Here is a 15384-nt window from a genome sequence, read left to right on the forward strand (position 1 = left end):
AAAGAGAAGGAATAGGTGCGGGTCCCCAAACATCGGAACAAATAATCTCAAATGGCTTTGAAGCCCTTTTATTAATAATATGAAACGAAAGAACATGGCTTTTGCAGAGTTCGCATGAGGAACATTTATTATTGTCTAAAAATGAACATAAACTAGACTCTGGAAGAAGACCATCAGATACAAGACTTTCAACGAAGCCCCGACTACAATGGCCCAAACGACTGTGCCAAATATCTGGCTTATTACAATGAGATGAATTAAAAACTTTCAACGAAGGGAAAAACAAAGACTCTGAAGGCGAAGACACTGAAGAATGCTTGGATGACTTCAACTGGAGGACTGGGGCTGAAGGTGAAGACATTAAGGGAATCTCCTTGAAGGCGTACATGTTTCCTTGTCGCTCCCCTTTAGCGAATGTCTCCTTCGTTCGTAGATCCTTAACATAAACAGAAGAGAGAGTAAATTCGACGGAAGAATTCATATCGTCAACAAGTTTAGCTACAGAAACAATGTTCTTTTTAATATTAGGAGCAAGGAGAACATTGGACAAGTGAAGTGCGGACTCTGACATAGGGATATGTGCACTGCCAGTATGACTAATGGAGTGACAAGTTCCATCTCCCGTAACTATACTACCTTTTTCAGAATAAGGCAATAAGTGAGATAACTTACCGACATTACCTGTAACATGAGTGGCAGCGCCGGAATCAACATACCACTCGCCTTGTTCATTTTGCTTGATCGTCATCTGTGACAGTGCTGATAACAAAAGTTGTTGCATATCTGTAGATGGCGCTTTCGTGTCCACAGTAGTAGCTGACTTATTTTCAATTTTGTTTATCTTTCCTCTATTTTGTAGATTAAACCAACAATCAGCGTTCACATGTCCTCTTTTGTTACATAAGAAACAGGTGGGCACTCTCCTCTGATTCCCTGTATTAAAAACACCAGAAATATTAGGTGTAGGCAAGATACCAAGACCTCCCTGCCCAAAACGTCTGCGGCCTCTGCCTCCTTGATGCCCTCCATTTCCTCGTCCAAAACCGACAGAAGTGTCCATGGCCAAAACTGAATGAGAACGAACTGATTCATTTCCTTCTGCTCTTTGTTTCATAATCATCTCATGCTGGAGAAGTTTCGCTTGAAGATCGTCAAAAGTAGGCAAGTGAGGAAGGCATGACAAAGTTGTGGTAAACATGTCAAAATCAAGGCCCAATCCATTGAGGAGTTGTTGAACTTTATCTTTATCTGAAATAGCACTTCCAATAATTGTCAATTGGTCAGTAATACTCTTCAAGCGGCCTATGTATTCCATGACTGGCATGGAGCCTTTCTTCAAACTTTGAAACTCATTTTTTAAGTACATAACTCGAGCTTCTGATATCTGAGAGTATGTCTGAGACAACTTACTCCACAGATCTGCCGCAGTGCAATCATCTGAAAGAGTAACCAACACTTCTTGAGATAGTGTTAACGTAATATAAGCAACCAAAGACTGATCCCGCTTCCTCCAGGCTGTATACTCTGGATTCTTAAAGGAAATAGTAATTGTGTCACCCTTCTCATTGGTGGTTTCCTGCAAAATAAACTGTGGTGGTATAGGAACCAAATCATCCAGATGTTCATCGAGATCCTGACTCCGTATAAAAGGAAGTATTTGTCTCTTCCAGGTCAAAAAATTAGAGTAAGTTTTTCTGTAACAAGCTGACTCAAGAAATTTGCAGAGGGACCGAAGGACAAGGTAGATGACGAAGAGTAATCCATATCAATGGGACAACGAATAAACGAACAAGACGAATGAAGAGAAAGAGAAGAGAACTGAAGATCACTTAATCAATCAATAGAACTTTAAAAAGGGATGCACCCGTGATATTAATAGACGTAAAACCCCTCTTTTTTTTTCTTTTTTTTAGGGTCGAGATTATAGACGGTTATAACCTGCCTATAGGCGTTGCACATAAATCATTAAACAGTAATAGAAAAGGAAACTTCTGTAATCAGAAGAGGAAATAAATAAAAAAAAACTCAATAACTGCAGTAGATTTGATTGCAATCAAAAGGAGACTGCAATCAAAGAGGGAAAACACGAATCAAAGGGATTGCAAACAAATAGATTACAATCAAAGAGAGGAAACTGCAGTTAAAGAGGGAAAACTGCAGTCGTTGATGTGAAAACTGCAAACGTTGATGTTGCAGTACAATGAAGAAGAGACAAAAAAATTTAAAAAAAAAAAAATTGATTGATTCCAGAAGTTACCAGGAAGTTACCGATGAACAAGAATCAGAAGAAAAAAAAAACGAGTGCAGAAGTTACCATGAAGGAGGAAGAATTGAAGGAGGAATGGACGAAGAGGTGTATCAAAAACTGTTCCTTCAGAAGTTACCAGGACTCGTTGAACACACGTCTGGTAGGGTTCCGCAACTGAGCTCTGATACCATAAAAGATTCTGTGTGGGGCTCAGCCTTCACTGCAGAAACTAAGAAAAGAGAGAGAGAAGAGGGAGATTCACAATGGCTGGGGGCGGCGCACGTTAACCCAACCTCCCAGCCCTAAACATTATAAATAGGTAAAGATACAATAGCTGAAAAAATTACAGACATACCATTAATGAAATGGCATTGAGCATGTGTTAAAAGTTAAAACATAGCATGCATATGGATCTGGATCCAGATCCATACGCATACCATATTTTAACAGAAACAACTTCTAGAAAACTTGGGAGTTCATATTGTGGAACCTTCAAGATTATGCTGTGACAACAAGAGCGTTATATATATTGTAGGTAATCAAATATTTTATAAGAGAACAAAACATATTGAAATTGATTGTCACTACATTCGTAAGGAATTCCTGAAGAAGACTATCACATTGCCCTATGTTCCATCTGAGTATAAACTAGCAGACTTCTTCACCAAAGCGCTCTCGTCCCCAAGATTTCACTTCCTACTTGGCAAACTCTCGGTTGTTCTACCATGAGTTTGAGGGGGTGTGTGTATATATATATATATATTGTAAACTGAAATACCCATCAGGGGGATTTCGGTCTTTTTACTGTAATAGGCGTCAGCCCATTAGGGACTGACAACCTTTTCTCTTTCATTTATTTTTTTGTATTTTTAATATTTTATTTTTTGTGTTTTTGGGGCAGCTCCAAAGTAGTTGTTGGAGCTGCTCCCAACGATCATAAATATGACCGTTGGGAGCAGCTCAACAGCCACTTTGGGTTGCTCCTTAGTGGTCCATTCTTTATAAATACGCCCAAAGGCCTTGTATTGTTGTAGCTCTCTCAAGAGAGGATTTTTATTCAATAACAAATATATTTGACCCTTGTTTGGGTGTTGTGGCTTATTCAAAAGTGTTATACTTGATTGAAGTATGTTCTTGCAAGTCCATAAGTGATGTATTTTGGTTTTGATCCATTTCATTACAAATAAAAGCAAAAAATAAGGTTTTTTTACCTTAACCCACTTCTTTGGGTGGAAAAAATGGTAGAAATGCACTCTTACTTGACAAAATCACGAAAGCCCTCTCCCCAATGCAAAGATCGGACCCCAAAACGGTCTTACGGCTAGTAGGGTGTATGATAAGCTCTCTAGTATGTTCTATATGAATGAGGGTTTCATCCCTCAAAAGGCCTTTAAAACCCAAAAACTTGAAACCCCGTCTTTGCCGTTTTTAAAGTCCACCGGTATCGTATTGTATGATACGTATGATACGGCCCTGTATCGTACGATACACACCGATATCAAGATATTGGTGTGTATTGTATTGTGCCCTTGCATCGATATGATACAGACAACATTGGTCTAAAGCATTGTTCACCTCCCAATCTTCAAATCTGAAATCTTCAACTTTAGGCCGACGTTTGGTTTATGTAGTTAAAAGTGTGCTTAATCGTCCGACTAGGCACCTAAGCAGCCTCGTCGCAAGCATTTTTGCACCTATCCCTAGGTACCTAGTTGACAGAGTAGGTTCCTAGCGACTAATCCATGCCTAAGCTGACTAATCACCAACTAGTCTGTCCTAGGTAGGGACATACTGATCCTTTTTTTATTGACCATTTTAAAATGTGTGTGCACTACATATATATTCTATTTTTTTCAGAAATATATACTCTAATTCTTAACTTCGCCTGTGTATAACTGTTTAGTTATACACTGCCGGTCCCAAGCCCGGATAAAGGAGGGCTGCGGTAGGCCTGTGACAGCCAGCATAAAAACTTAGTCATACCCTATGAATATGAACCAATATGAGAATTTCGTTGGGGCGTTCCCTACTGAGCGACGCGTTGTACTCTATAGGCTCGGAGGCAGTGATAAATGGGCAAGGGTTGCTAGGTCGTCGCCCGGAAGTGACGCGTCACACCGGCGTCTGGGTGTAGTGTCAAATAGGCAAGGGTTTCCTCACTTTGTTGGACGGGTGGGGGTAAAGAAGTTCGTCCAAGACCATAAAATTAGGTTAGCCACTTGGAACATAGGGTCTTTAAATGGTAAGTTGGTAGAGTTAGTAGATGTTATGTAGGAGAAAGATTGATATTTTATGTCTACAAGAGACCAAATGGGTAGGTGAGAAGGCAAAAGTGATAGAACCCTGGGGATATAAGATTTGGTCTACAGGAATAAATAGGAATAGGAATGGAGTAGGGATTGTTATGAGTCGTGAGTTTATAGATAATGTAGTTGAGGTCCGTAGGAAGGGTGATAGGATTTTACTTATTAAATTAGTATTAGGTACGTATATTATTAATATTATTAGTGTTTATGCACCTCAAGTAGGTTTAGATGATTCCATTAAGCGTCAATTTTGGGAATATTTAGATGGAGTAGTAAGGGATATCTCATGGAGAAAAGTTTTTCATCGGCGGTGACCTTAATGGACATGTAGGCATTAGTAGGGATGGATTTGAGAGTATCCATGGAGGCTATGGTATAGGAGAAAGAAACGAAAGTGGAGAAAGGATTTTAGATTTTGGTTTGTCCTATGATATGATCTTAGCAAACACTTGGGTTAGGAAGAGGGAGTCTCACCTAGTAACATTTAAAAGTGGGGTTAATACGAGTCAGATAGATTTTTTCCTACTTAGAAAGAGAGATAGGGGTTGTTGCATCGATTGTAAGGTTATACCGGGAGAAAGCTACACAACATAAAGTCTTCATTTTAGATCTTAGAATTAGACAATGCCGCAAAAGGGATAGACATAGGATAGATCTTAGAATTAAGTGGTGGGCACTGAAATGAGCTAAACAAGGAATGTTTGTAGAGAAGGTAGTTAAGGAAGTTGATTGGTGTCTTGAGGAGGATTCAGAATCAATGTGGAATAAGATAGCGGGTGGCATGAGAAAGGTGGCTAAGGAGGTAGTGGGTGAGTCTAAAGGCGGTGCACCGCTAGGTAAGGATACATCGTGGTGGAACGAGGGTGTCAAATTAGATATTAAAGTTAAAAGAGAATGTTATAGAAATCTAAGAGTCGTGATAATGAGAATTTGGAGAAGTATATGATAGCAAAGAAGGAAGCTAAAAAAGTAGTTCGGAACGCGAGGGATAAGGTATATAAGGAGGTTTATGACAAGTTGGATACCAAAGAGGGCAAGAAGGATATTTATAGGCTTGCAAAGATGAGAGATAGGAAATCGAGGGATCTGGGTATGGTTAGATGTATCAAAGATGAAACGCAAAGGGTTTTAGACAAAGATGAGGAGATTAAAGAGAGATGAAAACATTATTTCGATAAGCTATTTAATGAAAGTCATGCTCAGGATCTTGGAGACTTCTCCATTCCTTTTCATGAGATGAATTGTGACTTCATGCGCAAGATTCAAAAGAAAGAAATTGCAGAGGCTTTAAAGAAAATGAAATCAAGAAGGGCAGTTGGCCCAGATAGTATACCTATCGAGGCTTGGAAATGCTTGGGAGAGAAAGGTTTAGAATGGTTGACAAATCTTTTTAACAAGATTTGGCGGACAAATAAGATGCCTAATGAGTGGAGGAAGAGTACTTTGGTGCCTCTATATAAGAATAAGGGTGATATACAAGATTGCACAAACTATCGTGGTATAAAACTCATGAGTCATACTATGAAACTTTGAGAGAGGGTGATTGAGTCTAGGTTGAGGAAGGTTGTCATGATATCGGAGAATCAATTTGGTTTTATGCCTGGAAGATCTACTATGGAAGCTATACATCTTCTTAGACAACTTATTGAGAGAAATAGAGAGAGGAACAAAGATTTGCATATGGTTTTTATTGATTTGGGGAAGACTTACGATAGAGTACCTAGGGACGTTCTCTGGTAGACAATAATGAAGAAAGGTGTTTCTCTCAAGTACATTAGTATAATTAAAGATATGTATGAAGGAGTAGTAACCAATGTCCGCACTTGTGGATGGGTGACAACCAATTTTCCTATAACGGTTGGGTTACATCAAGGATCTGCTTTAAGCCCTTTCCTATTTGCTATAGTGATGGATGAGCTTACGAGATCAATTCAAGAAAATGTACCGTGGTGTATGCTGTTTGCTGATGATATTGTTTTGATTGATGAGTCTAGAGTTGGGGTTAATGCTAAGTTAGATTTATGGAGACAGACATTGGAAGCAAGAGGTTTTCAGTTGAGTAAGAGTAAGACAGAATACATGGAATATCGGTTTAGTAAGCAACGAAGTAGTGATGGGAGTGTAGTGAAGCTTGGTGAGCAAGAAATATCGATGGATGATTGTTTCAAATATTTGGGATCTATCATTCAAAAGTATGGAGAAATTGATGGAGATGTAAATCATAGGATGAAATGGAAGAGTACAACTGGAGTGTTGTGTGATCATAGAATGTCATTGCGGTTGAAGAGAAAGATTTATAAGACGACAATTAGGCCCGCTTTACTATATGGTACGGAATGTTGGGCTGCCAAGAGACATCATATTCAAAAAATGAGTGTAGCTGAGATGCATATGCTTAGATGGATGTGTGAAAATACAATAAAAGATAAGATTCGGAACGAGGAGATACGTAAGTAGGTAGGCGTTGCATCCATTGAAAATAAGACGAGAGAGAATCGTTTACGGTGGTTTGGACATATTCGGCGAAGGCCTAATGATGCTCCAGTTAGAAGAATGGAGAAATGGGAAAATATATTAGTTAAAAGAGGTCGGGATAGGCCTAAGAAGACTTGGATGGAGATGATAGGAAAGAATATGAATGCTTTGAATCTCACCGAGGACATGGCATTGGATAAAAATGATTGAAGGAGAAGGATTCATGTGGAAGACCCAGAATGATTTTCTTTTTTGGTTCATATCGCCGATCCCATTTGTTTTGGGATGGGGTGTGTATATATTCTTTATTGGAACTCCATTCTTTGGATATATATTTGCTAATGTCTACTGTATGTACAATATTGTTGGATAATCATAGTTGCAAGTTGCATCCACTCAACCTATCCTCATAAATGTGTTCAGCATGGTTTTTTTGCTAGGGATCGCACTTTTACATCATCTTTTTTTATGTTAATATATGATTTTTTGAGTCAAAGTTTTGGTACATTGTGGGCCTTTGATTTTTGAAGCCCTTGGAAAACCAACTTACATGATACAAAAACATGTTCAAAAACCTGTTTTCAACTAAAGAAACTATGTAGATCACATTTATAAAGGTTAGATCTATAATAGTGGGAAAAATGTGGAAAATAGAGTTTCCTGCTAGACTGCATGTACAAATGACTGTAACAATATATATATATAGGGTCACCAGAATATGTCAACTGGAAATATGTGAACAGGAGCATAAACTAGGCATTTCTGACGCATTTTTTTTGCAAATTCAACCCTGCAGATGCATTTGGCATGGTCCATTTGCTAGGAATAGACTGTTGAATCATGTATTTTCGATGAAAAATGGGATTTTAGATGCTTGAATACAACAAACAACAACAACTACGCCTTCATCCCAAAACAATTGGGGTCAGCGATATGAACCAAAAAAGAAATTCATTTTGGGTCTTCCACATGAATCCTTTTCCTCCAATCATTTCTATCCAACGCCATGTCCTCGGTGAGGTTCAAAGCATTCATATCCTTTCCTATCATCTCCATCCAAGTCTTCCTAGGCCTACCCCTACCTCTTTTAACTAATATATTTTCCCATTTCTCCAACCTTCTAACTGGAGCATCATTAGGCCTTCGCCGAATATGTCCAAACCACCGTAAACGATTCTCTCGCATCTTATTCTCAATGGGTGCAACACCTACCTTCTTACGTATCTCTTCGTTCCGAATCTTATCTTTTATTGTATTTCCACACATCCATCTAAGCATCCGCATCTCAGCTACACTCATTTTTTGAATATGATGTCTCTTGGCAGCCCAACATTCCGTACCATATAGTAAAGCGGGTCTAATAGTCGTCCTATAAAACTTTCCCTTCAACCGCAATGGCATTCTACGATCGCACAGCACTCCAGTAGCACTTTTCCATTTCATCCACCCAACCTTTATCCTATGATTTACATCTCCATCAATTTCTCCATACTTTTGAATGATGGATCCCAAATATTTGAAATAATCATTCACCGGTATATCTTGCTCACCAAGCTTCACTACACTCCCATCACTACTTCGTTGCTTACTAAACCGACATTCCATATATTCAGTCTTACTCTTACTCAACTTAAAACCTCTAGCTTCCAATGTCTGTCTCCATAATTCTAACTTAGCATTAACCCCAGCTCTAGACTCATCAATCAAAACAATATCATCAGCAAACAACATACACCACGGTACATTTTCTTGAATTGATCTCGTAAGCTCATCCATCACTACCGCAAATAGGAAAGGGCTTAAAGCAGATCCTTGATGTAACCCAACCGTTATCGGAAAATTGGTTGTCACCCCTCCACAAGTGCGGACATTGGTTACTACTCCTTCGTACATATCTTTAATTATACTAATGTACTTGAAAGAAACACCTTTCTTCATCATTGTCCACCAGAGAACGTCCCTAGGTACTCTATCGTATGCCTTCTCTAAATCAATAAAAACCATATGCAAATCTTTGTTCCTCTCTCTATATCTTTCAATAAGTTGTCTAAGAAGATGTATAGCTTCCATAGTTGATCTTCCAGGCATAAAACCAAATTGATTCTCCGATATCATGACAACCTTCCTCAACCTAGACTCAATCACCCTCTCCCAAAGTTTCATAGTATGACTCATGAGTTTTATACCACGATAGTTTGTGCAATCTTGTATATCACCCTTATTCTTATATAAAGGCACCAAAGTACTCTTCCTCCACTCATTAGGCATCTTATTTGTTCGCCAAATCAAGTTAAAAAGATTTGTCAACCATTCTAAACCTTTCTCTCCCAAGCATTTCCAAGCCTCGATAGGTATACCATCTGGGTCAACTGCCCTTCTTGACTTCATTTTCTTCAAAGCCTCTGCAATTTCTTTCTTTTGAATCTTGCGAATGAAGTCACGATTTATCTCATGAAAAGGAATGGAGAAGTCTCCAAGATCTTGAGCATGACTATCATTAAATAGCTTATCAAAATAATCTTTCCATCTCTCCTTAATCTCCTCATCTTTGACTAAAACCCTTTGCGTTTCATCTTTGATACATCTAACCATACCCAAATCCTTCGATTTCCTATCTCTCATCTTTGCAAGCCTATAAATATCCTTCTCGCCTTCTTTGGTATCCAACTTGTCATAAACCTCCTTATATACCTTAGCCCTCGCGTTTCGAACAACTTTTTTAGCTTCCTTCTTTGCTATCATATACTTCTCCAAATTCTCATTATCACGACTCTTACTTAGATTTCTATAACACTCTCTTTTAACCTTAATAGCTAATTTGACATCCTCGTTCCACCATGATGTATCCTTACCTAGTGGTGCACCGCCTTTAGACTCACCCAATACCTCCTTAGCTACTTTTCTCATACCACCCGCTATCTTATTCCACATTGATTCTGAATCCTCCTCGAGACACCAATCAACTTCCTTAACTACCTGCTCTACAAACATTCCTTGTTTAGCTCCTTTCAGTGCCCACCACTTAATTCTAGGATCTATCCTATGTCTATCCCTTTTGCGGCATTGTCTAATTCTAAGATCTAAAATTAAGACTCTATGTTGTGTAGCTACACTTTCTCCTGGTATAACCTTACAATCGATGCAACAACCCCTATCTCTCTTTCTAAGTAGGAAAAAATCTATCTGACTCGTATTAACCCCACTTTTAAATGTTACTAGGTGAGACTCCCTCTTCCTAAACCAAGTGTTTGCTAAGATCATATCATAGGACAAACAAAAATCTAAAATCCTTTCTCCACTTTCATTTCTTTCTCCTATACCATAGCCTCCATGGATATTCTCAAATCCATCCCTACTAATGCCTACATGTCCATTAAGGTCACCGCCGATGAAAAGCTTTTCTCCATAAGATGTCTCTTGTACTACTCCATCTAAATCTTCCCAAAATTGATGCTTAATGGAATCATCTAAACCTACTTGAGGTGCATAAACACTAATAATATTAATAATATCCGTACCTAATACTAATTTAATAAGTAAAATTCTATCACCCTTCCTACGGACCTCAACTACATTATCTATAAACTGACGACTCATAACAATCCCTACTCCATTCCTATTCCTATTTATTCCTGTATACCAAATCTTATATCCCCAAGGTTCTATCACTTTAGCTTTCTCACCTACCCATTTGGTCTCTTGAAGACATAAAATATCAATATTTCTCCTACACATAACATCTACTAACTCTACCAACTTACCAGTTAAAGACCCTATATTCCAAGTGGCTAACCTAATTTTATGGTCTTGGACTAACTTCTTTACCCCCACCCGTCCAACAAAGTGAGGGAACCCTTGCCTATTTGACACCACACCCGGGCTTTTAGATGCTTGAATATTTACAAAATTTCAGAGTCATTGATTTTCAAGCCTTAAATGATCTTTTTTATGCATCGTAATTGGACAATGCAAGAGTCTGTTTCTATAAAACCAAACATCTAGATCACATCCGTACGGTGAAATTTAAGAAAAAAAATATAAAAACCCATGAAAATCTTGGTTGATGCGCCAGTTCACATATTTCCGGTTAACATATTCTAGTGGCCCTATATATATATATATATATATATATATATATATATATTGTAAATTCCAGTTAACTTTTTTTCTTGTCCCCACTTGACTTGATTAGTCCCGCCTACAGGTCAACTGATTAGGTGCCAACTATCACTTTTAACTACATAAGGTTTGATTCTATCTAGAAATCCTTAAAAGTCTTTTTCTTCAACTACATTCTTCATAAACTTAATCCAAAATATGTAATTCTCCCTGTCCAACATCACAAAAATCAACTGAATGGAGACACTATTGTCCATTTCTATTGCAGCATATGATATTAGTCCAAAACAAACAATAATACTACTAATTATACCTAACTTCATATAAAACCTGCAGAAAAATGGGTCATTTCCTTGATAGTCGCAAATAAGCATGTATCTTGCAAAAAATACGCTTGCAATAAGTGTCTCAGACAAAAATGGTCTTAATCAGTCCAATCTCAGGCACCAACAACACCAAAATGGCCTCAGAATCTCAAAAAACCAAATCAGGTTCTATTTTACTGAAAAGCAAGGAGAAATTCCTTGAATAATTCAAAACTTCCTCAATATGAGTCCAAGTCACCTGAGATTTGATCATAAAATCCTAGTTTCTTGTGTTCTAGCTAATGGAAATCACCCAAGGTTGAAAGAAGTTCAGAATACCTCAGGTCGTCCAAGTAGGAGGTGACATCAGCCTCACTTTTAGCTAAAATGCTTCTTCTCCAATCAATTTTTAGCCCCTTCAATCAGTTGTTTAACCTTCTTTGACACAAATTCAAGCTTTTCTATCCTCTGCCTAGCTCTGATACCATCTCAAAAATGACTAGGTGAGAGAGAAAGGAAGCGAAGAACAAAGTCTATTCAGGGGTAATTGTGTTAATCTCATTCAGTAATGCAATGAAATATATAAGAATGTAGGGTTAAAATGAGATGAATAAGAAAAAAAGGAAAAAATGCCTACTCATGACAAAATTGCAATCACGCAAATAACAAATAACAAACAACAAATTTATGTCTATGCCCCCTACAAATTTTAACCTCAGCTAGCCAAATACTTGCCAACAAATTTTTTCCTGATTGTCATGGAAGCAACCTACTAAGAATTAGAAGCTATTCCCTAATATTATCTGACAGAAACTAGCCACAGGAGATTTACTCCCATTATTTAACCACGAAATTTTTCTGTACAAAATCTAAGGTTTGTTTACAAAATGTTGTCTCAGCAGAAATTATTAGAACTCTGCTTAATAAAATATTGGGCACGGTATAACCTAAAGTAACGGCAAATTTATTATAAAGTTCATTCTCACATATTGTGCTTTCTGATTTCTATAATGCTCAACACAATTCAAACACCTACAAATTGAAGAAACAGAACTAAAATCTTACATGAACACCATCGCAACACTTATTCCCTCAACTAGATGGTAGAACTATCCACTAGCATAGTTGTAAGCAGAGTGCCATAATCAATTCAGAAACTAAACAATACAAGCATGCAGGTTCAAATAATTTGTAAATGCACAAATAGTCATATAGCTTAATTTGTTAAAAGGAATTCTGTGGATCATCTTAACAAAACTGAGCTATTAACCTAGGTATATTAAGGTTTAAAATTGGCAACAGGGAACCAAGTATGAATTTAAATGTTGATGTATGGAAAACTGATCCTTCCATAGGAATATGGATGATGAGTCTAACCTTACGAGCTTCAGTATCCTTCCAAACATTACCAGCTGTTCCAAGAACAAGAACCACCACCAACTGAAACAGAAATATTGCACCCGTCAACTTGTCAATCATTGCATCAACAGCTGTCAGCTTTGGTTCGGGGACACCTCTGCTCATTCCCAACTTGGTTTCATTGCCTTCAAAAAGCATCAGAAAATAGTCAGTTAGGAAACCGTTTAAGATGGAATCCAACTCAATTTTTCATATTACACTATTAAGGCACTTGTCCAGCACAGACCCATGCAATGAATGATAAAAAGGTATTCCCAAGTTAAATGTAGTTGACACCATCTTTAAACAAATATTATGGCAAAGAGAGAATCACTGAACCTACTTGAAGCAGAAAGCGGCTACCGCAAGCACTTAAAAAGCAATCCAAATCACATGAATGTTCGACCTGCTTACAGGCGTTGCTTCATATTGCAATATATAAATTGTAATGAATTTAAAATCTGTTAATTAAAAATTGTAATTGACTTGTTGGACATCACTAGTTCTTTATATTTATTGCCTGTTATTTTTTCTTATTAAATTTTCATTTTTGTTATATCAGAGTTAAAAAGATATAAACTTTAGTTTGTCCTCAATCTTTGAATGTTAACTACTTTCATTATATTTTTGTTTTGCAAATCTTTGCTCCATGCAATGTTTTTCCCATTTTCAATTTTTTTATTCTTTTGATATTAGAAAAGAATTTCCCAGACAAATAGTTTTGGAAAACTGCCAAAAGAGAAACTTGCTAGCCTATGGAAAACTGCCAAAAGAGAAACTTGCTAGCCTAGAACATTCCAAGATCAACTCCATAGCGGAAGAAGCAACATCTATAAGGAAACGATGAGATAATTCCTTGATGATGTCTCCTTTTATGTGTTGCAAAAGAAAATTAGGCTAGCTGATGACAACTTGGCACTTAAATCAAGAAGAAATGGACCCAAAAATTTTATTATTTCCCTTGAAAATTGCCAGAGTTCACTCGGTTAATAAAATATTCAACAAGGGTCAAATGCAAAGCCACATGATAAAAAAAATCAAAAATAGGGAAACAGGATTATAAAGTCATTGTTTATCAAGAACAACACTGCCATGTTTAGCAATTTGAGCAAAGTAGATGACAGATCAATATGCCAAACTGAAGCAGAAATCAGCAAAAGTAACTCGAAAGAAAAGATAGGTGGTAAAATCTGGCATTCCTAGAAAGCTGATTACGCTAGCAATATACTTGAAATAACATTGAAGGGTATGAAGTTAAAAGAAATGCTGTGGATCATAAAACTTGCCTGTGTATACAGCTACTCCACAGGCCCATTCTGTATTTCTCAAATAACACGACTGCAGCAAAGTATTGTTGATTGTTAAGGAGCACAAGTCATTATCAATAAATGGAGGAAACAACCTCAAATTGGCATCAAATCTTATGATGTCCCTGTCAGGCGGAGGACACTCAATGACACCCTAAAAGGAAACGGAAAAAAATAGGCATCAAAAAAATACATAAGTTATAAGACATTTAATAAACAAATAAATAAGATGCATTGGCAACTTGCCTTGATTTTGTGCAAAAGGTCAGAATCAATCCCAGAACATGCAGAAGGTATGACCCTTGTCTTTAGATCCGTTTCACCATCAAGTGCTGCAGTCTGTAAAAGATACACCTATTAGTTAATTGTAGCAGGGCCAAGTGCTCAGAGACAAAGTGAAAAACAGAAAAGCACATTAGTCAACACGTCCCAAAGCACAGAACATGAACTAAGGTCCAGTCTGTAATGAAATAGGGAAAGGGCCCACACACCTCACAAGAGACATAAACACAAGCCACTATGGGCACAAGCACAAGAGCCACTAAGGGCAAAAGAGAGCACACCTATGTCACAGGGATTCGGCTAGCAGGGTGCCGCACCCGCGTCGACGCGACTCGAAGCGGGTGCGGGAGCGGGTGCGGCACCGGGTGCGGTCAACCCGATCCTGGGTGCGTTGACCGCACCCAGGATGATTTAGGTCCACTTTTTTTTTTTTTTTTTTTTAAAAAAAAAATTGCCCTATGGAATGGGCTGCGAAATTTTTTTAAAAAAAATTCTGCTGACAGCAGCTGTCTGTCAGGGCTGCGAAATTTTTTTTAAAAAAATTTCTGCTGACAGCAGCTGTCTGTCAGGGCTGCGAAAATTTTTTTAAAAAAGTTTCTGCTGACACAGCTGTCTGTCAGCTGCTGACAGCAACTGTCTGTCAGGGCTGCGATTTTTTTTTTTAAAAAATTCTGCTGACAGCAGTTGTCTGTCAGCTGCTGACAGCAGCTGTCAGCAGAAAAAACAGCGTCGGGGAACCCCCGACCCCCTATATATATATATATATATATATATATATATATATATATATATATATATATATATATATATATATATATATATATATATATATATATACATTTTTGCCCCTGCCGCACCCCCGCACCCGGGTTTTTTTGAAGTGCCAAATCCCAGCACCCGCACCCGCGCCCGCACCCGCACCCATGTGACATAGGAGCACACAC

The 15384-nt window shown here is 37.8% G+C and overlaps 1 protein-coding gene across 3 annotated transcripts in view; it reads right to left on the reverse strand.

Moving 5' to 3' along the window:
* LOC149831012 (phospholipid-transporting ATPase 2-like) overlaps positions 1–15384 on the reverse strand; it is a 160628-nt gene that overhangs the window by 119564 nt on the left and 25680 nt on the right. For all 3 annotated transcript variants that reach the window (XM_090013608.1, XM_090013607.1, XM_090013606.1), the window contains exons 5-7: positions 14405–14497; positions 14138–14312; positions 12831–12997 (exon numbers count right to left, since the gene is read on the reverse strand). In XM_090013608.1, coding sequence (XP_089869734.1) covers positions 12831–12997; positions 14138–14312; positions 14405–14497 — 435 coding nt within the window. The remainder of the gene's footprint in view (positions 1–12830; positions 12998–14137; positions 14313–14404; positions 14498–15384) is intronic.

Source organism: Nuphar pumila, chromosome 7 (genome assembly GCF_984573655.1).
Source record: "Nuphar pumila chromosome 7, dmNupPumi1.hap1.1, whole genome shotgun sequence".
NCBI classification, from domain to species: Eukaryota; Viridiplantae; Streptophyta; class Magnoliopsida; order Nymphaeales; family Nymphaeaceae; genus Nuphar; species Nuphar pumila.